Raw genomic sequence first — 27,873 nt, 5'->3', positions numbered from 1 at the left:
AATGGAAAAAATCAGTGTGTCCATTTACTGGAAAATGGCTGAATCAATAATACTATGTGAATATAATGGATTATTTCACCATAAAATGGCAAATATGAAGAACAAAACATGAAAAGGACTAGTGAAAGTGACAAGGGAGGTCAGGTGGAGGGGATGGAGACAAAAGTAAATACGGTGTTCATTGGCTGTTAGTTTGTTCCTCCGGTAAAATGCACAAGACAGTAAATTCATGGTTTCATGATGACCTCATTCCTTTTTTTGTGTATAGCTTTTTATTCAGTTGATGATTTTTAAAGATTTAAATAACAGTTGGATATGGGCAGAAGCAACCTGGGCAGGGGCCCAGGCCCCATCTCAGCCTTTAAACGCAAGTGGACACTATGAGGTTTATACACTAAAGTGACCAAAAAAAGGAGATAAAGGACACAGATGTCCAAAAATATTTATGGCAGCCTTCGTTGCTATAAAATATGAATGATTCGCCTGTGGAATTTGGTACAACATGGGTGTCCATTAGTTGGGAAACAGATGAATAAATGATAGTATGGATTATCACATGCTAAGGAATTATACAGGGATGTATTCAGAGAAACCTGGGGAGATTTCTATGCTCTAATGCAAAGTGAAGTGAGCAGAACTGAACAATTTCTACTGTAACTATGACACTGTTAAGAAAAGCAGATCTGAAAGACAAGAATTCTGGTCAAAACAATGACCATCCATGACTCCAGAGGACGGATGAATGGAGTACACTGCCCAGTGACTGGTAGCACATTAGCAGAGAGGTAGTAGACTGGAGTAGATTTGAGACATAAATTTCCAGACATGAGCAATACGTAAACCTGTTTTGCTTGACTATGATTATTTGTTACACAAGGACTATTTGTTGTTTTTAAAGGAAGACAGGAGAAGAGTGGGACTATTAACAGTGATAACAAAAATAAGAAAGAAAGGAAGCTCATTGGAGCATTTTTTAAATGCACAAAAGAAAGCAAGAGGTTCAGAAGAAATGACAGTTCTGAAACTAAAATGTTGAACTTTATATAAACATATACAAATACATACATATACACACATTTTTTAAAAATGCAAGCTATAACAGGTTTGATTCCAAATGTGATCTTTTTTCTATTCCTTGTATATAGAAATGTTCATGTTTCTTGACATTTGTCAAATTCGGAAAATTATTCAAACCCTCACCCCCACACACAACTCAAGGGGATATGAATCTGAAGGCTGTTACCGGCCCCTTTTTCTCAGTCTCAGGAAGCAGGGCAGGAAGTCCTGGTCCATTTGGATTAAGGTGGAAGTAAAACAGGGGATAAGATGTAGTGGTTTAAGCAGTGAAATCTGATGAAGTGTTAGACAAATCATAGAGATCAGTAGACCAAGGTGAAAGGAGAAGAGACAATACCACAATTGCAAGGGTGCTGGATGGGCTAGGAAAAGGGAATAATAATACAAGCCCCTCTGGGAGAGAAAGAAAGTGGGAAAAGGGAGAGGGGAGAGAGGGAAGGGGGCAAAGGACCCTAGAAGAGAGGTTTGGGGGTAGGATAACATTGCCATAAACAAAGGAGAGCTCAGCCACACAGGCTGGGGCCAGACATTACAGTGGAAGTGTGGAGTGCTCTAGCATCATGGACCTTTCAGAGACCTGGTCAAACAGCCCTGGTTATGGACTGGTCCTCCTTATAGTTACACTGGCCCTCCTCCAGGCCATTGTGGCATAGACACAAGGTAAACAGTGCTGAGAGGACAATGACCTTGCAATGGGGCCAGAAAATCCACTGGGTCAAGAGCCAAGCAGGCAAAGGGCAGATCAAATTGATATTCTCACTGACTCCCCACACCAACCTCCAGAAGTAACAAGTTACACTTCTCCTTTTGTTCTCAGCTACAAGCTGCTTGTGGAGAGAGTTGTCACAGTGGGGTGGGAATCAGTTTGGATTGTGGAGAAGGGCATGGTCTCCATATTTCAGGTCATCTCCACCTCCACCAAAAGGCAATCCCCTGAGTAAGTTTTCTAGTAGAGTGGGTCCAGGAGAGACAGATGGGTAGCACCTGGTAGTTAACCGAGAATTCTGAAACTCCAAAGCTCAGTCTTGCCCACAGTGAGTTCCCAGGTTTGCCTTGTTGGGGGTCACCACAGTCGCTGGTGGTAGCACTGCCTAGGATGGAGGCAGCTGAAGAAGAAAACTTCTCAATCCCCAGCCATGGAAGGTCTGTGCTGAGCAGTGTGCCAGGTGGGGAGGAGGTTACAAAAATTACATAAGGCTTGGCCCATGCCCCACCTATCCCCCGCCCCCCCAACACCAAACACCCACCAACAGGATACAAAGACCAAGCAAGTGGAGGACAGGAACACACTGCCTTTTATTTGCTTCTTTCAGAATACTGTACAAAGAGGGAGTAAAAATCCTATTCACACTGTCTTAGAAAGGTTTTGAGTTGAAAGTTCCCTATAATACATGGAATGGGGATTGTGAAGGAGGGGGAACCAGAGGCAGAGTACAAGGCATAGTAATCACCCCTCTTCCCTCACCCTTTGGGGAGGGACCAGAAGGTATCTCAGAACACAAGGATCTTGTACACACGTGCACATGTGTGCAGAAACACATGTGTTCTCTCTCTCGCTTTCATCCCCTTTTTTTCCAAAGTAAAATTCCTCAATTTCCTCCTGAGCCCCACTTCTTTCCTGCTCAGTGAGCTAACTACCAGGAAAAGAAGCTCTGGGGTGGTAGGCCATGCCTACCTGAAGAATGCCAACTCCAAATGACAGATGCCCTCAACAGCAGGAAAAATAAGGGGCTAATCAACCAACACTAACAATGTACCCACCCATCCTTGCCACCTACGCCATATGCCCAAAAGGACCTGGTCTCCAGCCAAGCAGTGCTGGGAGGGAGGTGAGGAAAGGTAGGCTGACCGAGAGGAGAACACTCTTCTGCTACCCAACCAGAGGCTATACTATCTGCCCCTATCCTTAACCCACTTAATTCCCAAAGGCAGTAGCTGTATCTCAAGGAAACCAGTGCAGAGTAGGCTCTGTGCTCACCACCCTCCATGGCCCTCACCAGTAGGTGACAACATTAGTCCTTTGAGGACTCAAGTTATTCCTCTGCCTCAACACTATAGCCCAACGATGAGCTACTGACAAAAGTGACAGGCTCAACCTTGTCCCTTCACCTCCACACCCCACATTCAGCAGATGAGTTCTCTGTGCCTCCACCTCTCTAAACTGGCTCAAGAACCAAGAAAACGAGCCTCCATTTGTAACTCTTCTTTCTGCTCCTCTCCAGCATCACTACTCACCATCCTGACCTCTTCTAGCTGCCCTCCCCACACACACAACCCCCAGTTCCACCCTAAGCTAAGCCAGAGCCTTAGGTTCTTCCCACTTCGGGGACTAAGATGCCCGATTCCTTGCCCACTCACACAGTACCTTCCCCACTCCCTTTTTCCTTGATCTTTTGTGTACCTAATGGACTTGACTTGGTGGACAGACAGATACTGTTCTGCCCTGAAAGGTAGAATCGCATGCATAGACTCATACTTCTCTCTCTCTCTCTCTCTCTCACACACACACACACACACACACACACACACACACACACTCTCTCTCTCTCTCTCTCTCTCTCTCTCACACACACACTCACTCACTCTGAGTGTCAACCAAGAGAATTAAAGTGAAATATAATCTAGAGGCTGTACCATTTCCTCTGCCCCCTGCCCAGGGGGGTTAAAGTGCATTGGCCAGAGTTACAGTGAATGCATGGGGTTTCCCAACATCCTCTGTCCCTCCTCAGCCCAAGTATCTGGGCCCACTGAAGTACCACACAACCCCTCCCACATTTATTCTCTATTCAAATGGGAAAAATCAAAAAGGGGACAAAGCCACTGAGAGGGGAGGGGGGAACAGGGGAGAACCCCCCTCTCTAACCCCACTAAAGGCTACTCCATTTTGACTACTGGGGGGAGGGGTGGGGGAAGTAGGGGGAAGGGAGAGCTTTAATTAGGCCCACAGGCTCAACACCAGTCTCTGGGCATCTGCATGGAGGCCCCCTTCATCTTCATCTCCTCAGATTCCCCTAGGGCAGGGCAAGGAGGGGGCTGGGTCCTCAGTACTTATTAATCCCAAAAATCCGAACACCATGGAGCTGAGGCAGCTTGGGGATCAGCACACTCATCAGAGACACTGTGTTGAGGATGAAGTGAAGCTGGTCGTACTTGGTATAGAAGCTGGTTAGGAAATACCTGATTGGGAAAAAGAATGAGAGGTGTAAGGCGCTGACATGAAAGTGGCCCTCACTCCCTGAGAGGAAAGAAGGTGAACAACAGGTGACTGGATTTCTGAATTGTTGCTGAGGATGGAAGAAGGCAAGGCCCCCAAATCCCTGGTGGTTACTGGGAGCCCCTCAAGGTACACTGTCCCTTCTATACATCATCCTCTTATGTCCTCTTGGCCCATGAGTCAATCTCATGAGAGGTTAATGGTCAAGACACAGAAAATAAAGAGCCCTACTCCAGGAGAAAGAGTCTAATAGACAGTAAAGCTTCTGCTCCAGTCCCCTCAATCTTTCAAAAAGGGCTCCCTACCTCTTTCTCTCAAGGCCTCCCAAGCTAAAACAGCAGGAGGAAAAAGGAACTATGTCAAGCCAGGTCCTAAAGACACATCGCATCATTCTATTCAGAAGAGCTACCCTGGCTGTGTCTAAGATAACATTAAACACCAATCCCATACTCTGGGCACTCACAGCACGATCGGTGTGATGGTCAGGAACTTGCGGGAGGCCGTGAACTGTACACCATAGTCCATCTGTTCCCAGTGAGTAAGCAGCCGTGCCTTACCCTGGTCAGGCGTTTCAAAGGGTGTTCCCTTTACTGTATGTAGAAAGATGTACATACCCTGGAGGAAGGGGACTTGTATCAGAGCCACTTGGAGATTCCACACAGAGGCGTTAATGACCCATACACACACCACCCCCACCACCCAAGAGCTAAAGACAATCTGGGAAGAAGGCCACGGAATTAAGAGCTTAGTCCTTCTGCCAGTGCTAGGCAGAGGGCTACAGGCCAAGGGGCAAATACTATATGACTGGGAGATTAGCAACAGAGAGAAGACTGAACCCTAGGGGATGACTCCATGTCTGGGTAACAGGGCAGGGGAGTACATTCACAGCTCAAGTCAAAGTGCACGAGGAGAGAAGGGAACAGCGTAAGCACTGAAGGCCCAATATAGGTAGCCTGGTTCTGGAAGGAGTACTGTCCCACAACAAACAAGGAGAGATGGGTTCCTGTCCCTAATCTCTTTCAAAATGGGCAGAGGTCCAAGCTCCCCAATGGATGATACCACATTTAATCTGGTTCAGGTTTAGGTTGGTGAGGAATGGCCAGAGAAGAGGGGAATCAAAAAGGGAGAACAGACATAGATTCTAGCCCAAGAAAATGATTAATTAAAAATAGTGGGGGGAGAAAGGGACCAACATAGGGCCAAGAGTAAGGGTCTCCTGGGTTATAACCATTCTTCCTGGTCCTCAGCTCAGTTTTCAGTGAGTGGCTTTCTTGTCCTGTTACCATTCCTATACACTTGTTTTTATCACAAATCTCACCTAGAGATCTGTACAGCTATAGTGGGGAAGATACTTAAAGATAAGGAGCTGAAGAGATGACCTCAGCTACGCAAGAGCCAAATCAGGGCCCAGTCATGTTTAGCAGTAGGTAAGAAAACACCTGGGGTTGTCCCCATGACAGCCAGCTGGATGTCATAGCCAGATCACATCTGGAACTAGTCAGCATACTTGAGTCATGCCAGGAATACAACCAATATAATCAGGAGCTAAGAACTAGGACACAGGAAGGATCCTCACCATGTTGTGGATGAGGTTGGTGAGGGTCCAGACGACTGGGACGCTGACAAAAGGGATACTGAGCAGCACAACGTGGAGGAGCCCGATGGCCAGCACATACGACAGCCAGATGCCCCGACTGTTCATCACCCGAGTATTGGGGTTGACCTCGCTGTGTGCCGTGCCCACATTCATCTTGCCGCCCCTGGGGCCACCACTCTGAAATCAGTACATAGGGGTTTGGAGGTAGACACAGGCTGAAACATTTGCTCTGGGCTCTCCCAGCACAAGACTAAAGTTCTCCTGAAAAGAGGTAGGAGGCTAGAGAACCCTGCCTTCCACACCCCATAGATCCAGATTCTCCCCCAAAAAAGGTAACAGAAAAGGTCCTTCCCTGCCCCCGCCTAGAGGCTCCCTTCTATTCACCTGGTTAGTTTCTGAGCCTGAGAAGGGAACAGGAGAGAAATCAATACGGACTCAACTTGCTATTTCATACTGCAAGGTAGAAATAAACACCACCCCCACTCAACCCATCCCCCACTGGGACTCGTCCTTTGGGAAGTCGGGAGCCGGAAGCAGCTGGAAATATCATTCCCAAGTCCTCTGACCTCTCCCCACAGGCAGAGAAGGAATCAGGAATAGAATGCAGCAGGAACCTACAAAGGAAGACCAATTCCCTGTAGTCCCCTCACCCCCACCAGAATGGAAATAATCCTTTCCTCATAAAACTGCAGAAGGAAAAGAAATTACCCTTGCCAGAGGGCCAAGGACACTCTAAGAACCCTCCCTCTTGTCCTAATCTCCACCTTACCCTTTCTGATGGCAGCACAATAAGAACCCCAACTTCAACCCCTGTATCTCAGGGACAACCTGTGCCTCCTTTCTTCTCCTCCTCCTGTCCCAACTCCCACCCCACGGGATACAGGATCAGAAGGAAGAGTGGGAGGATAAGACCTGTAGGGGCCAGCAGCAGAAGTGTCTTTTGCTAGTAACTTCTCCGCAAGCCATCCCCCAAACTGATAAATGCATGCTGCTCCCACCACAAAAGGTTAATTTAGGATTAAGAGATCGGCAAAACAAAGACAATTTCCAATGAGATCCTACTTCTACCTCTCTACCCCACGAGTTGGGAGACCCAGATGGCGAGTTATACTGCCCAGCCCATCCAGATGTGCCATTCTCCCTTTAAAGAAATTCTCTGGATGCCAGCAACTCTGAGGTCAAAGGCTTAAAGAACCCTCCATCACTACCACTGTCAACCACCCTAACCTGAAGCATAAAAGAAATGGAGCTTCCTGGCCAGTATCCACCAACCTTGTTCCTGTACCTGGGGCCATCAGGAACACAAAGCCAGTACTCTTCAATACTTCCTCCCTCCTCTGCCCCTCCTTATTCTGCTTTGCCTTTCCAATCAGAAAGAGGAGGAGGTGGCACCTTTTCACACCATTTGTCATTTCCACATCTACTTGTGTGAGCCTAACAAGTTCTCCTGCTTCCCAGGCCACTCTGACTGGCACTGGAGTTGGAAAAAATCGTCAGTGCATCCAGAAGTGGGCAGCCAGTTTACTTTTCAGAAGGGCTAAGGAGCAAGGGAAGACAAAGACCTTTTTTTTTTTCCCAGTGGAGGTTTTTGTTTAAACATGTTGAAGTATTAAGTATGGAAGCATGCAGAGCCACATAGATATAAAGAAGTGACTTTCCCAGCCTATGCCCCTCTCTGAGTGCCTCCTAACTCCTGGCCTGTGGGCCTCAGCCTTCTGCTCGGTCTTTTTCATAGTGTTCCATCCTGTGCCAGGCACCTAGGAAAGTACTTCTCTTCAGGTTATACCCTTTACCAGTTCTCAACTGGGGAGACTTCTTCATTTGCCCTGACCCCAGTCTCTGGTTCACCTCAAAGAGCCTGTTATTTGCTTTCTGTCTGTTAAAGTCTCCAGGGGGGCTCTCTTGCCCCCAGCTTGACTGTTCTTGTTTCCCCGATGACTCTAGCAAACTGGTGGAGGAGGGAGCAGATAGTATCTCCCCCCATGGCTAGAGGAGCTTTTACTGACTCCTCAGGAAGGGAGGGGCTGACAGCAAGGCCCGTTTGAGACCTTGGGGGGCCTGTAGAAACCACAAGGCTTTTTCCTAAAGCAACGGTCTCATATCTCTTGAGGACATAGAGGGACCAGGAAGGTGCCTCCAAGGAATATTACCCCAACCACACAGTCCATGTGTGAACTTGCCCCATTTCCTCATCCAACTGAGCTGATCAGCTCTAGGAGGCAGACTACCTTTGCCCAGAGTTCCTACACTGTCAGGAGCCAGATATCTTGGGTCCTAGGCTCTAAATTTCCTAAGACATTAAGGGCAAACCTCCCAACATGTCACTTTCCCAGGCATAGGGCTTTAAAATCTCAAGAGAAACCTTCATTCTCCATAACAAACACATATCCACATGAGGTTACAAAGTCCAAGGAAGTCCGGCCCCAGAGTGAAACTTGGATAGGTTAAGCTTCCAGGGGGACTAATCACCACAGCTTATTAAACCTGGTAATTAAGCCAAACAAGAATACAAGAAGCTAGAAAACTGGAAGTAGTTCAGTTGTTTACTGGCCCAGGCATGGGAGTGGGAGGGTGGAATAAAAGTGAAGGTGCGTATTATTCCCCAGACAAGGTTTGTCTGGGGCAGTTTGATTCAGAAGAACCAATATCCAGGGAGTCACTGATTCCTGTTACCTTTTGAGTTCTGACTATGATAGATCAACTCACTGCCTAGTCAATTAGGGTTGTATGATCCTAGGAGCCCAAATATCGTGGAGAATAAAATGAATGCTCTTCCAGTAATTGGGAAGGAAGGAGCCACCAAGCTCTAATGACAGCGAGAAAATGCAAAGAGACAGGACTCTAATAATGCCATAAGTCCCAGGAGACTCCCCCTACACACCTAGAGAATGACAGGAACACCAACAGCCCCCAGGATACTTCAAGATGGCACCGAGAATCATTCTTAACCCCAGGCCCTCAGGATCTGTACGAAGACTACCACTATCTTCCTTCACTCCAATGTCTGAAGAGCTGGCCCTTCTCCTTCCCAAAGCCAAGCTTTCTACATGAACCCCTGATCCCAACCCCTTTTCTACCTCTCCTTGTTCTAAGCTTCCATCTCTCCCTGTTGCCTATAAAACACATCCAAGTTTCTTGAATCCTTAAAAAAATTCAACCCTCATTGGATCCAACCATTCTGCCAGCTATAAGCTTAGAGATTCTCTTCTCCTTCTCAGCTAATCTCCTTGAAAAAGCCATCTACATTCAGCATCTGTACTGGTTCTCCTCTCACTCTCTTCTAAACAAATCCTAAGCAATCTAGCTTCCAATCTCATCACTGAATTGAAACTCCTCCCTTCAAAGTTGCCAAAGATCTCCATTAGCCAAATCTAATGGCCTCTTCTCAATCCTAATTCTTCTTGACTTCTCTTGCAGCATTTAACACACCTCCTCTGGATATTTTTTTCACCTCTAGGCTGCCTAACAACTTCTCAACCTCTTCTCCTGGCTCTTTATCCATGTCACACCCACTAACTGGGTAAACCATCCTGAGCTCTCTTCTCTTCTCCCTCTATACTCTATGACTTAGTGATCTCATCATCTCCCATGAGTTCAATTACTATCTCCATGAAGATGACTGCCAAATACTTATATCCAGTCCTAGTCTCTCTTCTGAGTCCTGGTCCTGAATATTAACTCACCATGTCTAAAATACAACTCATTCTCTTTTCCCTCTCAAGCCTATCCCTCTGCTGAGCTCTCCTATTCTGCCTATGGCACCACTAATCCTTTCAGGAACCTCAATTCACAACTTCAGTGTCATCCTCAACTCACTCTCACTCACCCCACATATACAATCAGTTGCTAAATTGTCATTTCTCTGTAACATCTCAACATACAACCCCCCTCCTCTTGACTCACACAGTTGCCACCTTAGCTCCCTCATTACCTCCCACCTTGACTACTACAATAGCATCCTAAACATTGTCTCCAGATGGGGACTCAAATTCATCAGTCCTCCACATATAGCTGTCAAAGTGATTTTCCTAAAGAACAGAACTGCCTATCTCCCCTTTCCCCACTCCCCCTCCATTAGTGGTTCCTATTGCCTCTGGGATCAAACACAAACTCTTCTGCTTGGCACCGAGCTCTTCACAACCTGGTTCTTTTCCTCTTTCCAGTCTTCTTTCACATGACACCCTCTACATACTCTAGGATTCAGCCATACTGCTGCTCCTCACACAAGAGACACCATCTCCCCTGCTCTGAGCGGACTGGCTTTCCCTCCATGTCTGTTATGCTCTTCCTCCTCTCTGCCTCTCACTATGCAGAGCTTCCTTCAAGACTCAGTCCAAACACCACCTCCACAGGAAGCCTTTTCCAGTCCCCCCAGCTGCTAGCAACTTCCCCTCGATGGGATCGTTCATCTACTTTGTATGTGTCTCATATGTACCTATATAGGGACATGCTGTCTTCCCCATTAAAATGTAAACTCTTTCAGGACAATGGGTCTTTGCTTTTTCCTTGTATCTCCAGTCTTAGCATAGTTCCTGGCACACAGAAAGTACCTGTTGACTGATTAACAGCAGGGAGAGGAAGAGAGTAGCAATGACTGCCATTCCAGCTGTTAGCCAGGTCCCAGTCTAATCCAATTGGGTAGCTCAATGAAATTCTCAAATGCAGTATGTAGGTGACAGATATGGAAGGGCAGAAACCACCAGGAGTCCCAGGGGAGAGAACAGACAGACAGACAAGAGAGCCAGGGAGCCTTACATGCACATCTACTGTTAAAAGGCCCAACAATTCCCATAAATGAAATGGCAATCTAATAATATTTCCCATTCCTGGAGTCTAACTTCTCCTAGAGACCACCAGCCAGGAAGGCTTAGGGTGAAAAGAAGTCCTGTAGTGAGCCTGCAAAGAGTCCCCACTGGCAGCGGAGGCTGAGTTCTAGTGACTGTGGCTCCTTCGTTCTGGTTTCATAACCTGATCTGTGCCAGACTACAGCCTGGAGCGGTTTTGTTAACCGATCCCTTGCCAGACAACCCTTCCCAGAACATACACCTTTTCCTTGCTGGACATCCAACTTGATACCAGGGTGAAATGCCCGTAGTTTGGCAGCTACACAAGAATGCCCCAACCCCTCAACCCCTCTCCTCCTACACACAGCACTTCCACACACTCCAAGAGCAGCTAAAAAAGAAGCAGCCTTTAAAACAACTTGTCTACTCTTTGGGGGGGGGGGGCGGGGCGGGGAAATTCAGACCCTTTCTTTGCCACCCAAGTGAGGAAATGTGACTCCCCTCCAAGTAACTACCTCCCCAGTCACGACCCTTTCCCCAGCTTTCTTGAGTCCCCTCTTCGACTCACCTCAGAAGCCGTTCCTCTCAGACTAGTAAACAGCTGCTTCAGTACTCAGCTAGAGGCAGGGGGAGGAGTTGGGGCAGAGAGAAGCGAGAGGAGGAGGAGGAGTTTTCAACTAAAACTGGGGATTGCTGAGCTAAGATCTCCCCACCACCACAGCGCAGCAAGACACAGCTCTACAACTCAGACCCACCACCTCACTCCTGACTCTCCACTTCCTTCCAAACCCCAGTCCCTCACTCCGTCTGCACTAACTGCTCCCCTCACCCTGATGCCAAAGAGCCCACTCCCTCCACTTTTTTGCACGGTATCCTACCTCCTCTCATTCCCACGGTCTGGATTTCCCCTCCCCCCACCCGGGATTTCCCGTGCACATGGACATCTCCTCACCATCCAGCTGAGCCTTCTCTCCCCGCCCCGGGCACCCCTATACACACAGATACCCCACTTATATCACAGGCATACTGCGCCACTCGGCTGATCCCTCCTTCCCAGGCCCCCTCTATACAAATCATCACACATATACAGGCGCAAACCATCTGTCCACGCCATCTCCACGATCTTTCTCTTCGATTCTCCCCAACACACAGGATCATAACCACCTTTCCCAAGCGTGGCTCCAACCCCACGACCCCTCCTAAGCAGACCTGTTACCCCTCTCCTCGTGACTCCTCACCCCAGCCCCTCATACACGCATGCCTAAGCAGCCTTGACGACAACCCCCCCTTCCATACACGTGCCCACATCCTGACCCCCCCCTCAACACGGCTTCACACACGATCACAGCCCCCTCCCCCACCACCCTCTCCCCTGAGCGCCTCTTACACAAGCACACACCCCCTCCCCGCCCACTCTCCCCTCTGACCCCCCCCCCATGCCTGCCCCCGCTCCCTCCCCTACACCCTGTCCACTAACCCCTCCTTTACACATGCGCACGCCCCCTCTTCTGGTCCTACTTACACATAGCACACACCCCCTCCTGACCGCCCACCCCTCTTCTCTGACCTCCCCTTTACACACGCCCCCCTGCTGACCCTTTACACATGCGCATACACCCCACTCCCCATCCTTTATTCTCCACTTACACATGCGCACGCCCCCTCCCCGGCCTCTCCCTTGCAGTCCCCCCTTGACCCCTTTTGCACATGCGCACACCCCTCCTCTGACCCCCCCCCTTTTTGCCCCCCCCTTGCACATGCGCACACCCCCTCCTCTGAACTCCCCCTTCGGGCCCCCCTCCTCTGAACCCCTTTTGTCTGACCCCCCCCCCCCCACCTTGAACATGCATACACACATCCTGCCCCATCCTCGAGCTGAGGTCTTGTTACCCCCAGCCCAGACCCGAGGCACCCTAGCTCCCTCTCAACCAACTGCCCCCTGCCCTTCCAGCCCCCTCCAGCCCCTGCCCTGCCTCACCTCACCACTCAGGCCCAGACGGTCGAGGAGCCCGGGGCGGCGGGCTGGAGGCGGCCGGGGGCCGTGCCTTGTTTGAACAGTAGTAACTACCAGCGGCGACAGCAGTAAGAGCGACAGCAGCAACCCCGCTGGCAGAGCTTGGCGCGTCACTTGTCCGCGACGCCTATGACGTCCCCGCCAGGCGCCGGCCCGTGGCCTCCTAGGAGTTGTAGTTCTCCGTCCTGCCTCGCCACCAGGTCACACCTTGACCGGATAGTAATTCCCCCAGCCACTCTCTCCAGCTTGGGAGGGCGGGGTGGGGGTGGGGGCGGGGTAACCTGCCTCTTGAAGCATGGGTTCGGTTTTGCTGCGGGGGAGATGGGCCAGATCGCTCTCTCTGTAGAATCTAAATAATCACAGGAAAAGCTGGTGTTTACACTAAAATGCCCCTTCTGGTTATGAACAGGCAGTTTTCAGAGGAAGAAATTAAAGATATCTATAGGTATATGAAAAAATGCTCCAAATCACTATTGATTAGAGAAATGCAAATAAAACAACTTTTGGATGCCACATCTCTCCTGTCAGCTTGGCTAAAATGACAAAACAGGAAAATGATAAATGCTGGAGAGGATGTGGGAAAATTGGAATGCTGTTACATTGCTGGTGGAGTTGTGAACTGATCCAGGCATTCTGGAGAGCAATTTGGAACTATGCTCAATGGGCTATAAAAATGTGAATACCCTTTGACCCAGCAATACCACTTCTAGGGCTGTATTCCAAAGTGATCACACAAGTGGGAAAGGGACCCATATGTACAAAAAATATTTATAGCAACTCTTTTTGCAGTAGCAAAGAATTGGAAATCAAGGGGATGCCCATCCATTGGGGAATGGCTAAACAAGTTGTGGTATATGAAGGTAATGGAATACTATTGTGCTATAAGAAATGGGGAACATAACAGACTTCATAATAACCGGGAAAGACCTATATGATCTGATGCCAAGCAAAAGGAGAACCAGAACATTGTACACAACAACAGACATATTCTGTGATAACTAACCTTGATAGACTTGGCTCTCCTCAGCAATACAAGGTTCAAAGACAGGTCCAAAGGACTCATGATGGAAAGAGCTAGCTTTATTCAGAGAAAGAACTACAGAGTCTAAATGCAGATTGAGGCAAACTATTTGCTCTCTTTTTTTTCTCTTCTTTTTTGGTTTTGTTTCTTCTTTCTCATGATTCATTCCATTAATTATAATTCTTCTTTACAGCTTGTAAATAAGTTTAATGTGAAGGTATATGTAGAACATATATCAGAGTCCATACCATCTTGGGGCAGAGGGAGGAGGGGAAGGAGGGGAAGAAAATTTGACTCAAAAACTTGTGGAACTGAGTATTGTAAACTAAAAATAAAAAATCTAATTAAAAAATGCTCTTTCTGTTTCCAATGCATTACTTCAACTGATCCTCAGATAATATTCTTTGCATTTTGCAAATGAAACCAAGACCTAGACAAGTAAACTGATTGTCCAAGGTCACAAAGCTAGGGAAAGTAAAGTGGAATAGTCTGGGGTCCTGGGTTCCAGGGTCATCTTTGTTATTTAATGCCTACATGACTTTGGGCAAGTCCCTTTCTGGGTTTCCTCATATATGTGTAAGATGGAGGGTTTCCAGCCCTTCTTAAACTGTGGGTCGCCACCCCATATAGGGTCATGTAATTGAATGTGGGGGTTGCAAAACATTTGGCAATGGTAAAAGATTTCTGACCACCCAAGGACCAAAATTAATTCAGAGTCAAACGCATAATGAAGCGAAGGTGTTTCTGGCAGTGCTTGCCCACGTTGCATTGTGCAACTTCACTATAGTCTTGCTTCTGAACACACAACATGAACATTTTGCACTGTGCATGCTGTCACGCCACGCAACACCCAACAAATGCTGCCAGAAACACCTTGGCTCGGATTGGAGATGTTTGTATGTTATGAATTGCAGTGTTTTTTACTGTACATACAAAGTTTTCTGCTCTTACATAATAGTTTAATTATGGAAAATAAAGATATTTTCCTCTCATTATTCTTCAGCATGTCAGCATCAAATTAGTATGTCTTTGGATTGTATTGTTAGAATGTTTGACCTTAAAAATTGCTGTTATCTCTGTCTTTTACAGAAACATAAGTGTTTAATTGCAGCAAGTAAAAACAAAAACTCTTTAATAATATTTCTCCACCTTTACCACTGTATGTGTAAGTGTAAACATCAATTTTTTAAATTAAGCATAAACAAATGTTATTTCATACACTAAAGCAAGTATTTATTTGAGAAATTATTAGCAATATTTATGTTTTAGAACAAAAATATTTTTCAGTTATGGATAAGTGGCTAAATTTAGAAGAAGAGGTAAAAATACTAATGACAATGCAGCAGAGTCTTCACTACCAGGTTATAGTACACCTAAATTGACAAGAAAAAGAAATTATGTCGAATCATTTTTGCAGTATGGATTTACTTCTAATAATGATGATCGTGTGAAAAAACCTCTTTGCTTAATTTGTAATGAAGCTTTCTCTGTGGAGAGCATGAAACCAGCCAAACCAAAATGACATCTTAATACCAACCATGCAGCACACTTCAATAAACCAGAGAAATATTTTGAACGACTTCTAAAATCTTCAAATAAAGAAAAACAATGTTTTGAAAAATATGTTTCTGTCAATGAAAAATATTTACTTGCATCTTACACTTATTTAATTGCAAAAACTAAAAAGCCCTACAAGCTAGGAGAAGATCTCATGTTACCTGCTACTATTAAAATGTCAGAAATAGTTCATGGGAAAAAGCATGGGGATGAAATTCCTTTATCGAATGATACTGTTTCCAAAAGAATTTCTGAAATTAGTAATGACTAATTCCAGCAGCTTATTACCAGGCTTAAGGGCAGCCCAAAGTTTGCAATTCAGTTAGATGAAACAACTGATATTTCTAACATGGTACATTTGTTACTTTATATAAGATATGTTTATAAAGGAAGCATACATGAGCAATTATTGTTTTGTCACCCTTTGGAAGGGCACACAAGAGGGGAAGATATATATATTAAAGGCGATGAATTTTTCACAAATGAAGATTTACAGCGGAAAAAATGCATTGGAATCTGTACAGACGGTGCTGGAACAATGATGGGCAAGAATTTTGGATTCGTAGCAAAAGTTAAGGCTGGTGGCAATGAACATATCAGTTTTAATCACTACATGATCCATTAAGAGGCACTCATAGCCAAAAAAATGTCACCAGAAATAGATGTTGTGCTTCACGATTCTATCAAAATTATTAACTTCATTAAAAGCCATGCCCTTAAGAGTTGTTTACTGTCAAACCTTTGGAAAGACATGGATTCTGATTACAAAAGCTTATTACTACATGCCGAGGTAAGGTGGCCCTCAAGAGGGCAAAGTTGAAACAGATTATTGAAATTGAAAGATGAAGTTGTTATATCTTTGACTGAGCAGAAATCCAATTTTGTTAATTTTTTTTCATCATGACTTATGGTTTTCAAGAATTGTGTTATTTTTCAGATACATTCAAAAACTCAATGATTTAAACATGTTACTTCAAGGAAAAAATCGTAGCACATTTATGTTAAAAGATAAAATTGAAAGTTTTACTTTAAAAGTTAACATATGGAAGAAAAGGTTAGAAAATGGTTCTTAGAAATGTATACAGCTATGGATGATTTTATAATTAAAATAATCTTCCCAGAGATTTAATTGTAAGAGTTATAATTGATCATCTGAAATGCCTAGAGACACAGTTTCAGAAATACTTCCCTTCAAATTCTGATTCTAAAAAACTAAGTTGGGCTCATAAACCATACTCAACTGAAATCAAAAGTATCAATCATCTGCCATTGATGGGGTGACGGGACCTAGATCCATAAAAGGAAAAGATCATGTCTTTGAAAGCCACCCAGTCCCGGAATTTTCCCGTACATTTCAGCAGGCCAGATCACAGGCCTCCACCAAAGGCATCTGGCTCACCCCAGCCCACCTAAGTCCTCTAATTAGTTTACTTGATATTCCTTTCACTGTCACACTTGGCCCAGCCTAGACTACTTGCATATAGGACCATTCCTTAATCCCATCTAGATCACCTAATTAGCCTACTTGATAGTCCTTTCACTCTTACACTTAGCCCACCCCAGACTACTTACCACTTCTTAATCCTATCCAAATCCTTACACTGTCCTTTTTTGTATATAAGCATCAGCCTTACTCCCATTAAGCTGCGGGTTCACTAGGAACTCTGCTGCCCCTTGACTGGAAGAAGGTTTGAATGTGTGAATGAATTCATTCTAGGAGGATGCTGCTCTGTACCCTGACATTTAGGGTTCCCAACAACCCCAAACTGGATCACCATTAGAAGTTCAAGAAGAATTTGCTGAGTTATCAAGCTACACAGGTTTAAAACTTGAGTTTCCTAAAAAATCATTAAATGAATTTTGTCTTGGGATTAGGACAGAATTTCCAGCAATTTCTGAAATGGCCCTAAACATATTTCTGCCATTTGGTACTACATATTTATGTAAAGTGGTGTTGTCGGCATTGATGATTAAAATATCGATCAGCTCTGAAGTTGAAGATGCTCTGTGTCCTGCAGTATCGAATATTCTGCCAAAATTCAGTTCTTTATGTAAAAATACACACGCACATCTATCTCATTAGTATGAAAATTTGCTTTCATCTTTAATAAATGGTAAAATTATATGTATACCAAAGAATTATTTTGAAATAAATTTATTTATGATTTATTATCAGTAAATGTTTGATTCGTATAGCTACTTTATATACCTACATACCCAGGGACCCGTAAAAATTTCTTAGACGAAAAAGGGGTCTAGAGTAGAAAAAGTTCAAGAAGCCCTGTGTTAGACTATATATTCCCTAAGGTCTGTTACAACTCTAAATCTGATGAAAAGCCTGGATCTGCTTCATTGCAGACAATCGGGGTAGCCCATCAGTGGCATACAGTATTGCAGGTAATAGGCCAGCAAAGATAATGACTCATCAAAAAGATTCACCTCATCACAAAGGAAGCAGGCTGGGCAAGGCCTTGTCATGAGAGTCAGAAGACCTCAGATTTCAGTCTCCCTCTGTGACCCAAGGCATCAACTAACCTTGAGGGTTTGACCACAACAATTACAAATAGAATAAACATTTTTTAAAGCAAATATTTACTGTGAGAAGGATAAAAATGTCCTCTACTTCCTTTCCACTCACTTTCCTCTCTTCAGACTCTACAATCTGGCTTTCAACCTTATCATTGAACTAAAACTCTCCACAGAGTTACCAGACATCTCTTAATTGACAAATCCAATGGCCTTTGACACTATATTATGCTCTTCTTGACACTCTTTTCTCTAGGTTTTTGTGATACTACTCTCTCTTAGTTCTATTGCAGTTTGGGGTGCTGGGAACCCCAAAATTCAAGGGTACATGGGATCTTCCTGAAAGAATTCAACCGCTCAAGCCTTCTTTCAGTCAAAGTAGGGAGGTTTATTTTAACACCAGTATGACAGGCAAGATTCCTAGTAAATCTACAGTATTGTTAACTCCGATAGGAGGGAGGAAGATTCCAAGTGAATATGTGAAATTAATGGGGGTAAAATTAGTACTTATATACAAGAAAAAACTGTGAGATGATCTGGATGGGATTAAAGTATGGTAAATAGCCTGGGGTGGGCCAAGAGGACAGTGAAAGGACTGTGGGCCAGATGCCTTGGGGAGGAGGTACCAGTGATCTGGGCTACTGAAATATATGGGAAAATTCAGGGTCCAGGTCCCATCACCCCATCAGCTCTCCTACCTGTCTGACTGCTCCTTCTCAATCTCCTTTGCTGGGTCTTCATCCAGGTCACACCCACTAATCATGAGTGTCCCCATGGGTTCTATCCTGACCCCTCTTCTCCCATACTATTTTATTTGGTGATCGCTCCAACCCTCACAGAGTCAATTGTCTTGCCTATGCTTGATCATTCTCGATTCTAGTTATCCAACCCTAACCTCTCTGCTGACTTCTAGTCTCACATCTCCAACTGCCTGTTGAAATCTTTTCTCTCTTATAACACCGCTGCCACTTTGATACATGAACTTGCCCAGACTACTGCAGTAGTCTGCTCTTTGCCCCTGCCACAAGTCTCTCTCTGCTCCAGTTCATCCTCCACTCAGCTGTCAAAGTGACCTTCCTGAAGCACAAGTCTGACCATATTCAATAAGCTCTAATAAACTATCACCTCTGGCATGAAATATAAAATCCTGTTTTTGGCGTTCAAAGCTTTTCATAACCTAGTCTCTTTCAAGCATTCTAGCCTCCCTATACATTACTCACCCCCATATACTCTGCAATCCAGTGACACTGACCTGGTTGCTCCACACACAAGACACTCCATCTCTCAGCTCCAGGAATTTTCACTGGCTATCCCCAATGCTTGGAATTCTCACCCTCTTCATCTCCACCTTCTGGCTTCCCTGGCTTCCTTTAAGTCCCATGTAAAATCCTGCCTCCTACAAGAAGTCTTTCCTAAACCCTCTTAAATGTTAGTGCTTTCCCTTTGTTAATCATGTCCAGTTTATCCTGTATGTGGCTTGTTTGTACATAGTTATAGAGCAGAAATTGTCTTTTTCAGGGTTTTGTACCCCAGTGCTAAGCACAGTGCCTGGTACATGGTAGGCACTTAATAAATGTTTGTTGACTGACTAAAGAACTCCTGCACTAGGCAGATCCCTAAAGCCCCTTTTAGTGTAACATTCTATGATTCTATGAGTGTTCTACCCTCAACCACTTTGCCAATGTCAGAAATGGCAAGAGTCAGAGCTGCCTTCATACCATGTCGTGACCTTCTAAATCCCAAGGAACTGCTTCAAACTCACCCTACTAAGTTTTCGTGTTAGAACTTGGATCTGAGTTACTGGGGAATCCTCTTTCCTAACTGTCACCTTGTGAGACCCTGTGAGAGCTGTAACTCACACTACTGTAATTCTTTTTTTTTTTTTGGAGGAGAGGGCAATCAGGGTTAAGTGACTTGCCCAGGGTCACACACCTAGTAAGAGTGAGGCCAGATTTGAACTCAAGAAGATGAGTCTTCCTGACTCCAGGTCAGGTGCTCTACCTACTGTGCCACGTAGCTGCCCCTGAATTTAGTCAGGAGACCAGTTAAAACCTTGTTGCCCTTGGTTGGCATACCTCTCCTTAACTGACAAATAGTTCAAGTATTTTCTGGCTGATATAGCTTGTAGGCTCTTTTGGTTTCTTTGTATTGGCATTTAATTTACATTAATTAAATTTCGTTGGAGGAAGGAAAGGAGAGAAAAGAATAAGCATTTATATAACACCTACTATTTGACAGACACTGTGCTAAGTGATTTAGGAAATGGTGCTGAAAGACATTTATCCATCTCCTCCTTTTTGGCATCGACAGCTTGTTTAAAGAAATCATATTGTAGTAGCCTCGATTTTAGGCCGTATCTTCCCCTTTTTAATTCTTTTTCCTAGTTTGATTTTAATTTTTTCATTTGTTCAAACTAGTCAGTAGTAGACCTCTACAGAGACAATTGATTCCAGGAGAGTCTGAACCCCAAAGCAGTTTGGCGATTATTGGACAAATGGCCACAGGCCAAAAATGGCCTAACCTGCATAGCTGAAGATTTGGGAAATGTACTGATAGTTACCAAAGTTAGTGTAAAGCCTTACCCTAAGAAGATCCTGCCTTGTACCACAAAGAGCTGTTAAAAAGAAGGCAAGGCCTAAGGGGCATCAGCTTTGTAAGAACTTGCTCTCCTACCTTCTGGAATGGGAGGTGTTGGGCCTCAGAGATAAGGCCCCAAGAGAATAGAACAGACCAGAGGATATTTATTCCAGTTCATCGGTAAAGGTTCCTTTTCTTTCAGAAAGATTATAGCAATGTAATACATACACCCAGCCAAGAATCGTTACTGGTCCAAGAGCTGGAGAAATAGAGGCTGAGAACCTTCTCTTAAGGAGATACCACTGCCACAAGGATCAGAACCAAGACTGAGAGTAAGACTATGTAAACCAAATAAATATGAATGCTGGGATAGAAGATGTGTTGCTGAATCCCCACACACACACCCTTCCACCACCACCACCACCACCCTACCCCCTACCCAGGGCAGTAATTTTATATTTCCTTTCTCCCCTTTTGAGAAAATGAACTTCCCCAGTCTCTTTTCAAAGGTCAAGGACTGTAAGTCTGGAATATTGTACATACCTCTAGACACGATGAATGTGTTGATTGGATTTAGTGTTTTTAAATCTTTCTTTTTTTAATCTTTGTTACGAGGGCTAGGTATGAGAGAAGGAAAGGGAGACAGTCAGAAATGAAGGTGAATGTAAAAACAAAAGACCTCACTATGGCCAGGTATAGTGGCACACATTTATACTTGCTGCTACTGGAAAGGTTGAGGCTGGTGGATCATTTTAACTTGGGAGTTCTGAGCCACGCTACAATAAATCAGTCTGGTGTCTTCACTAAGTCCAGTGACAATAACGGGATCCCCCAGGTTTAGGGGAGGGACTGGAATACCAAGTTGCCTGAGGAAGGGTGAATTTGCTCACATTGGGAGCAGAGGGTCAAAGTTCAGGTGCCAGTCCCACTGGTTGCTATATTTCCAGTCTGAGCAAGAAAAGAAGACCCAGTCTCAAAAAAAAAAAAAAAAAAAAGAGGAAAAAAAGGTGTATGGTATAATAAGGATAGTGTAATTCAGTCAAAAGAGGGATGGTATCGAAGGGTGAAAATCCTGGCTTTGCTGCTTATCTGTCAACTTAAGCAAGCTACTTACCCTTTCTTTGACTCAGTTTCTTTATTTGTAAAATGAGAGAATTAGACTAAAATGACCTTTGAGGTCTCTTCCAGCTCTAAATCTATGATCCTACATTCCAGATTTTTAAATATTATTTGATTCCTTATTTTTCACTTCTGGTAATTAACATCACTGCTTGGTCCAAGGGACTGGGATACTACGTTCTTTTCCTCTATACAAAGGGTTGCTTTGGACCCATACATTTCAGCCCGGACCTAGTTCAGTTCTGGCACAGCCTGCTCTGACGGGAGGGTTTAGGCTTCCTTTTCTCGCGTTCTTTAGCTGAATACATCTCTTACTCTGATATCCCAAGGGAAAACTCCTTAAGGCTCTGGTTTGGGTTTATGTCTAGGTTCTCACCAAAGGTACATAATATACAATGTCAATCAGGTATGGGACAGTATATACACAGATGACTGCTGAATACAAAAATTCCTTACCAACTTGAATTGATAGAAAAGTTTGACACAGGAGTCAGTAACTTTTAACTACTGTTATACTCAATGTATGCTTAAATTTAAACATGTAAGTAAAGGCAGAAATGTGTAAATTTAAATAAGTAAACATGCTGGAGTATCTTTCCCCCTAACCCTTCCCTCTCTTCCTACCTTCCCTATTACTGTAAAGGGCAAGACCATCCTCCCAGTCTCTGAGGCTCACAACCTAGGAGTTGTCCTGGATTCCCCCCCCCCTCTCTCTCTCTGTCTCTGTATCTCTCTGTCTCTCTCTCTCACACAAACATACACACACACACTCCCAAACCCAAGCTGTTGCCAAGACCTGCTGATTTCACCTTTGCAACATCTCTCCAATATGTTTCCTTCTCTTCTCTGACACTGCCACCATCCTGGTACAAACCCTCATCGCCTCACACTGGGACTACTTCAACAGGCGGCTGGTGGGTCTGCCTGCTTCACATCTCTCCCCACCCGAATCTATCCTCCATTCAGTCACCAAAGTGATTCTCCTAAATTTCCCACTATGTCACACCTTTACTCCTTACTCCTACCTCTACTACCCCCATACTCAATAAACTTCTGTGGGTTCCTACGGCCTCCAGGATGAAATACAAAATCCTCTGGTTTTCAAAGATATTTGTAACCTAGGCCCTTCAACCTCTCCCATCTTCTTACACATTACCCATCCCCAAGTATACTGACACGCATCAACACTGGCTTCCTGGCTGTTCCATGAACAAGACACTTCATCTCTTGGCTCTGGGCATTCTCTCTGGCTGTCCTTCATGCCTAGAATGCTCTCCCTCATCTCTGCCTATTGGCTTCCCTGGCTTCCTTTAAGTGCCAACTAAAATTCCATCTTCTCCAGGAAGCTTTTCCCAACCCCTCTTAATTTTAGCACCTTCCCTCTCCTAATTAGTTTCTATTTATCCTGTATGTAGCTTGTTTGTACATATTTGTTTGCTTATCTCTATCATTAGATTGTGAGCTCCTTGAGAGCAGTGACTCTCTTTTGCCTCTTTTTGTATCCCCAGCACTTAGTACAGTGCCCAGCACATAGTAGGCACATAACAAATGTTTATTGACTGACTTACACCTGAAGGTTGAAACTTAAACATCTGAACATATAGTGATTTTCAGGACTGCTAAATAGGCATTGTTACATTTCACCCTATTTTACATAGCTCAAACAATTCCCTCAAAGTATACGTTTTCTAGCAAGCCAGGCCATGGCTTGTTCTCATTCTCTTCTTGATACTTACCTTCTCTGATTCAGAAACTCCCTCTACCACTAGTCAGAGATCCAGGATCTGCTGACCTCTTAGATTCACAAGGCTGCTTCCAAGGCTGTACACATCCATCTCAGGATCACTATTCCATCACCTATGATCTAGCAAAGAAACACAAAATGGAAGAAGCAGCCAGAGGCCCTACCTCTAACCTAGCTGACCTAGCTTACCTGGTTGAGTCCCAGCTGTGGCTCTCATGAAGCCACCTGCCACTATGCTAAAGGGATGGGGAAGAGGGGGGAGGGTGCTGTCTCTCCCCCACTCTTCACTCTACCCTGACATGATTTGCTTCTGGAGGAGAATAGCACAGCTAAGAAATGGACTTTCTCTTTTAAAGATCCAGAATCACTGGTTCTTTCTGCTAAGAAGCCAATAAAGAGGTCACTTGGTCATCTCAAAACACAAGCCCTTTAGTACTAAGTCACACGCATCCCAGAAATTTTCAGAGGTAAGGTTTTCTTGGTAAGCTCCCTATAGGCCTATCCCCAAACATGCTCCAACCTTGGCTAGATACGTTTGATTACGTGTTCATGTAGATGCCTATATTCTTAAACATAAGTATGACAACAACAAAAGAACTGCCTGATCCAACCTTCAGGTTTAGGGTTGGACTGGTGAACATCATCCCCATTTCATGCAGAGAGACGTCTGTGATCTCCTAAGAATACTATCGAGAACAATGTAGGTTGCCCATTCCAAGATGTTCTGATGACTGACCATACTCAAAGCGTTCTTCCTATTTTGCAGCCTATATTGCTCTGACTCAAACCTATTTTTACCTGTTCAGGCTTTCGAAGAATATTGAAAGTGATTATGTAGTGTCTTCTTTCCCCCAAGTCCTCCATTACTTATAAGGACTTCTCAAGTCACTTCTCTAGGCTAACCAACCCTAGTTCCTTTATTGTTTATTCCAAGGCCCAATCTCCTATCTTTTCATCATTATTATCTCTCTCCTCTAGATCATCTCCAGGTTCCCTAAACCCTTTTTGGAGCGAGGGGACCCAAACTGGATACACTGACCTCATAATGTAAAGAAGGGTTTGGGGCAGCTGGGTGGGGCAGTGAAGAGAGCACCGGCCCTGGAGTTAGGAGGACCTGAGTTCAAGTTGTTCAAATCTAGCTTCTGACGCTTACTAGCTGTATGACCTTGGGCAAGTCCCAATTTTAACCCCAATTGCCTTGCCTTCCCTTCCTCCTCCAAAAAAAAAAAACATGAATGCAAACACATCACAGCTGTGAAAACGGTTGTACTCACGGCCTCTTAATCATCTTGGTATTTCCTACCATGGCAGCACATTTCTGCCTCATAATCACTGTATCATACAGGTCTTTTTCTGTACTTCATAGCTACGTTATTGCTATATAGAAGTAGAGAGTATAGAGAGCCAACCTCAGAATCAGGTAGACGTGGGTTCATGTCCTGCCTCTCACACATTCTGGCTGCATGACACTGAACAAGTCATGTAAACTCTCAACTCCACGGGTAACTCTCTAAAACAGGGGTTCTTAATCAGGAGTCCAGTAAGTTGGTTTTTTTAAATATTCTTATAATTATATTTTAGTATAATTGATTTCCTTTGTGGTCCTATGTATTTTTTAGGCATTTAAGAACATTATTCTGAGAAGGTCCATAGGCTTTACCAGCCTGCCTGAAGGGGTCATGACACAAAAAACTGTTAAGAACCTTCGCTGTAATATTAAAAGCTGCAGAGAATGTGTTGACTTGCATTGGTAGAGGGAGTTTCCTCTTTCCTAGTTAAAAAAAAATCACGGGTCTAATCCCTATTCAGCAGCTACTTAGTCATCACATTTCCCTTTTTCCCTTCTCTCTCCTCCTCCTTCTCCTCCTCCTCCTCCTCCTCCACACTACATTCTTATCAAGCACCTGTGTGGCCGTAACCTGGGCTAGGCCCCAAACAAAGTGCATTTCATAGGCCTTCTCTGCCCCGAGGAACACCAAGGTAGAGGAAGGAAAACAAGTTCTCTGCCTTCGGGGGCCTGGTAGACAAAGACAACAAGACACAGAACAGAATAATAAACACCGTTTATTAACAGAATAAAAACAAATACACAGGCAGTCAAAATATTTCCCCACATAAGAGCTAGAAAACCTAGGGGAAGGAAGTCCCTTTTCTCAAGGAGAATAAAGAAAGAATTAGGGAAAGCCTCACCCTATCCTCCAATCTGTCTGGGGGCACTTTCATCCCCCCTATTTAAAAGGGTCATCTCGGAAGCAATTGTAATAACAGCAGGAAGATACCTTTTGTCATTTCTGTTGGAGGAGCTCCAGGTACGTATCTTAGACAAACAAAAGGAAGGAGAGACAGATGATGGGACAGGGGGATGTTGAGTAAGTTTGCCAGAACAGTAGAGAGGGAGGAGGGGTTTATGGGGACGTAGGAGGAAGCCCAGGGAATGAAAGAGGCCCTAAATTGGCAAGTAAGTTGGGCAGGCCATTCCTCCCTTCTTTTTTTCCTCCCTTCCACCTCCCTAATCTCTGGGACTTGTCCCTGTTGTGGGCTATTTTGGGGTAGCAAAGGGAATAGGGCCAGGGCAGTGTTCCCAGAGACTCCTGGGAGCCAGGAGCCTGGAGGAACCTAGACTCATATAAACACAGTCTCAGAGGCATGAGGAACAGCCGAGCAATACTGGGATGCAGGGACTGCTGAGGAGCCACCTGGGCCGGTCGTCAGAGGGTCTCACAGGTCAGCTATTGTAAGGAATACAAAGTACTAGAAGACTCCCCAGGGATGGGCTCTGAGCCATCACTGGTACCCACAGTCTGGATAGGGGGAGATGGCAAAACAAGGAAGGGGAAGGAAAATAGTATGAAGAAAAAGGGGAGAAGACACAAGGTGTGTTCAAGGGACAGTAAGAAATCAGGAATCTAAAATGGTCAAAGACCTCAGCAAGCATTTTAATTCAACCTATATCTGAAAAGAATCCCCATCAAGAGGATGCTGATAAACACACATCAAGGGGTCATCCAGTATTTGCTTAAAGACCTCCACCAAGGGAGAGAACACCCCACTTCCTGGGGCAGCCTATTCTATTTCAGGATGGCTCTAACGGTTAGATTTTTTTCCTGGCCTCAAACCTAAACTTTCCTCTTTGTAATTGCCACCCCCCCACCCCACCCCCAGCTCCCCTCACTTTCCTCTGGGGCCAAACAGCCTAATCATCCCTCCACATGAAATACTTGCATATGGTTATCTTGTTCCCCCCTCATCTTCTCTTTCTCCAGATTAAATATTTCTAGTTCTTTTCATTAATCCTCATACAAGATGATCTCCAGGCCCTTCTCCTCCTTCTGAATGTGCTACAGTTTATCAACCTAATCCTCCTAAACCTGAACACGATGCTCCAGATGTTGTCGGACCAGGGCAGACCAGTTTGGCTAGAACAGGACTTGTATAAGGGAGAAATGGGAGATATAATAGGAAAGGTATGTTATGGGCAGAATAGTGAAAACATTGAATGCAAAGCTGGGCAGTCTGGATGTTAGGGTCTAAGCTATAAAGAGTTATTAAAGATTGTGAAGAGAATCATGGGGCATTGTCCAGAGAAGGCATTTAATAAATATTTCTTGAATGAAGAATGAATGAACTGACAAATGAGTAAAGTGATCAAAGGATTCTATATTGAGATCTGGGCAGGACTTAGAGATCCTAATCCAAACCCCTCACTTTCCATGTAGCACTTATGGGTACGCTCTCCCTGCCCCCACCATAGAGCTTTGGGGATAAACACCTGTGCCCCACTTATCTAAAGTTTTGGGGACAAGCACTGCTGAGGAGCACATGTAGTTGTGTGATTCACTTCTACTATTTCAAGTAAAACTTCTACAAATATGTCCTTTTTAAGTTATTTAAAGGGAACAACGAGGCAACGGAATAGCTTTGTGGTGTTCAGTTGTGTCCAACTCTTTGCGACCCCATTGGAAGTTTTCTTGGGAGAGATACTGGAGGGATTTGCCATTTTCTTCTCCAGCTCATTTTACAGATGAGGAAACTGAGGCAAACAGGGTTAAGTGACTTGCCCATAGGTGTCTGAGGTCAAATTTGAACTCAGGTCTTCCTAACTCCAGGCCTGGCACTCTATCCACATTGCACCACCTAGCTGCCCTAAAAGGACTAGCTGGAAGAGTTAATAAGATGGGTGCTGAGCCATTGATGTAAATGATGTATACTCCACAGTTGCATGGGGGCCTCAAATGAGATTAGCTCTGGACTGCTCACCTTGGGCCTAGATTCATCCTGGGGGATGGGACTCCAAAGAGTAAGGTCAAGTTTCTCTCTCTCCAGGTTCTGCCCCCACCCCTGAGAAACTCCAAGGAAATCTCTAAAACACAAATAACTAGCATTTCTATAAATCCTCTAAGATTCTCACAGCACTTCATGTATTTTATTTCAGTTGATCCTCACAACTCTTGGAAAAGAAAAGAAACACAGAGTGGTCACACTGAGGTCAAGTCCCACCGTGGTCTGACACATACTGACTGAGTGACCCTGGGCAAGCCACCAAAGGCCTCGATGCTTTAAGCAGATCTCTAAGCTCAGGGTTCTTAACCTGGGGTTCAGGAACCTGTAGACCCTGTATAGGTTTTAGGGGATCCTTGAATGCA

General features: G+C 44.8%; 1 protein-coding gene across 2 annotated transcripts; it reads right to left on the bottom strand.

The window, feature by feature from the left end:
* Positions 1–2,349: 2,349 nt before the first annotated feature.
* Positions 2,350–12,811, bottom strand: ORMDL3 (ORMDL sphingolipid biosynthesis regulator 3). 2 transcript variants are annotated; one of them, XM_036756158.1, is made up of 5 exons: positions 12,651–12,811; positions 11,241–11,289; positions 5,868–6,065; positions 4,755–4,906; positions 2,350–4,254 (listed from the first exon to the last, which is right to left on the bottom strand). In XM_036756158.1, exons 3-5 carry the CDS (start codon positions 6,039–6,041, stop codon positions 4,119–4,121), a joined length of 462 nt encoding a protein of 153 aa, XP_036612053.1. In that variant the 5' UTR covers positions 6,042–6,065; positions 11,241–11,289; positions 12,651–12,811; the 3' UTR covers positions 2,350–4,118. The 2 variants fall into 2 exon arrangements, with proteins under 2 accessions (XP_036612053.1, XP_036612052.1); XM_036756157.1 differs by lacking the exon at positions 11,241–11,289 and having other exon boundaries at positions 12,651–12,802.
* Positions 12,812–27,873: the final 15,062 nt, after the last annotated feature.

This window comes from Trichosurus vulpecula, chromosome 4, assembly GCF_011100635.1.
Source record: "Trichosurus vulpecula isolate mTriVul1 chromosome 4, mTriVul1.pri, whole genome shotgun sequence".
NCBI classification, from domain to species: Eukaryota; Metazoa; Chordata; class Mammalia; order Diprotodontia; family Phalangeridae; genus Trichosurus; species Trichosurus vulpecula.
This window is presented reverse-complemented; position numbering and strand designations above follow the sequence as displayed.

Coding starts and splice junctions, on each gene's coding strand:
- ORMDL3 (XM_036756158.1), bottom strand. CDS start 6,041: ATGAATGTGGGCACGGCACACAGCGAGGTCAACCCCAATACTCGGGTG. Junction 4,907..5,867: donor CCAACCTCATCCACAACATG/GTGAGGATCCTT, acceptor CCCTTCCTCCAG/GGTATGTACATCTTTCTACA. Junction 4,255..4,754: donor ACCATCACACCGATCGTGCT/GTGAGTGCCCAG, acceptor TTTCCCAATCAG/GTATTTCCTAACCAGCTTCT.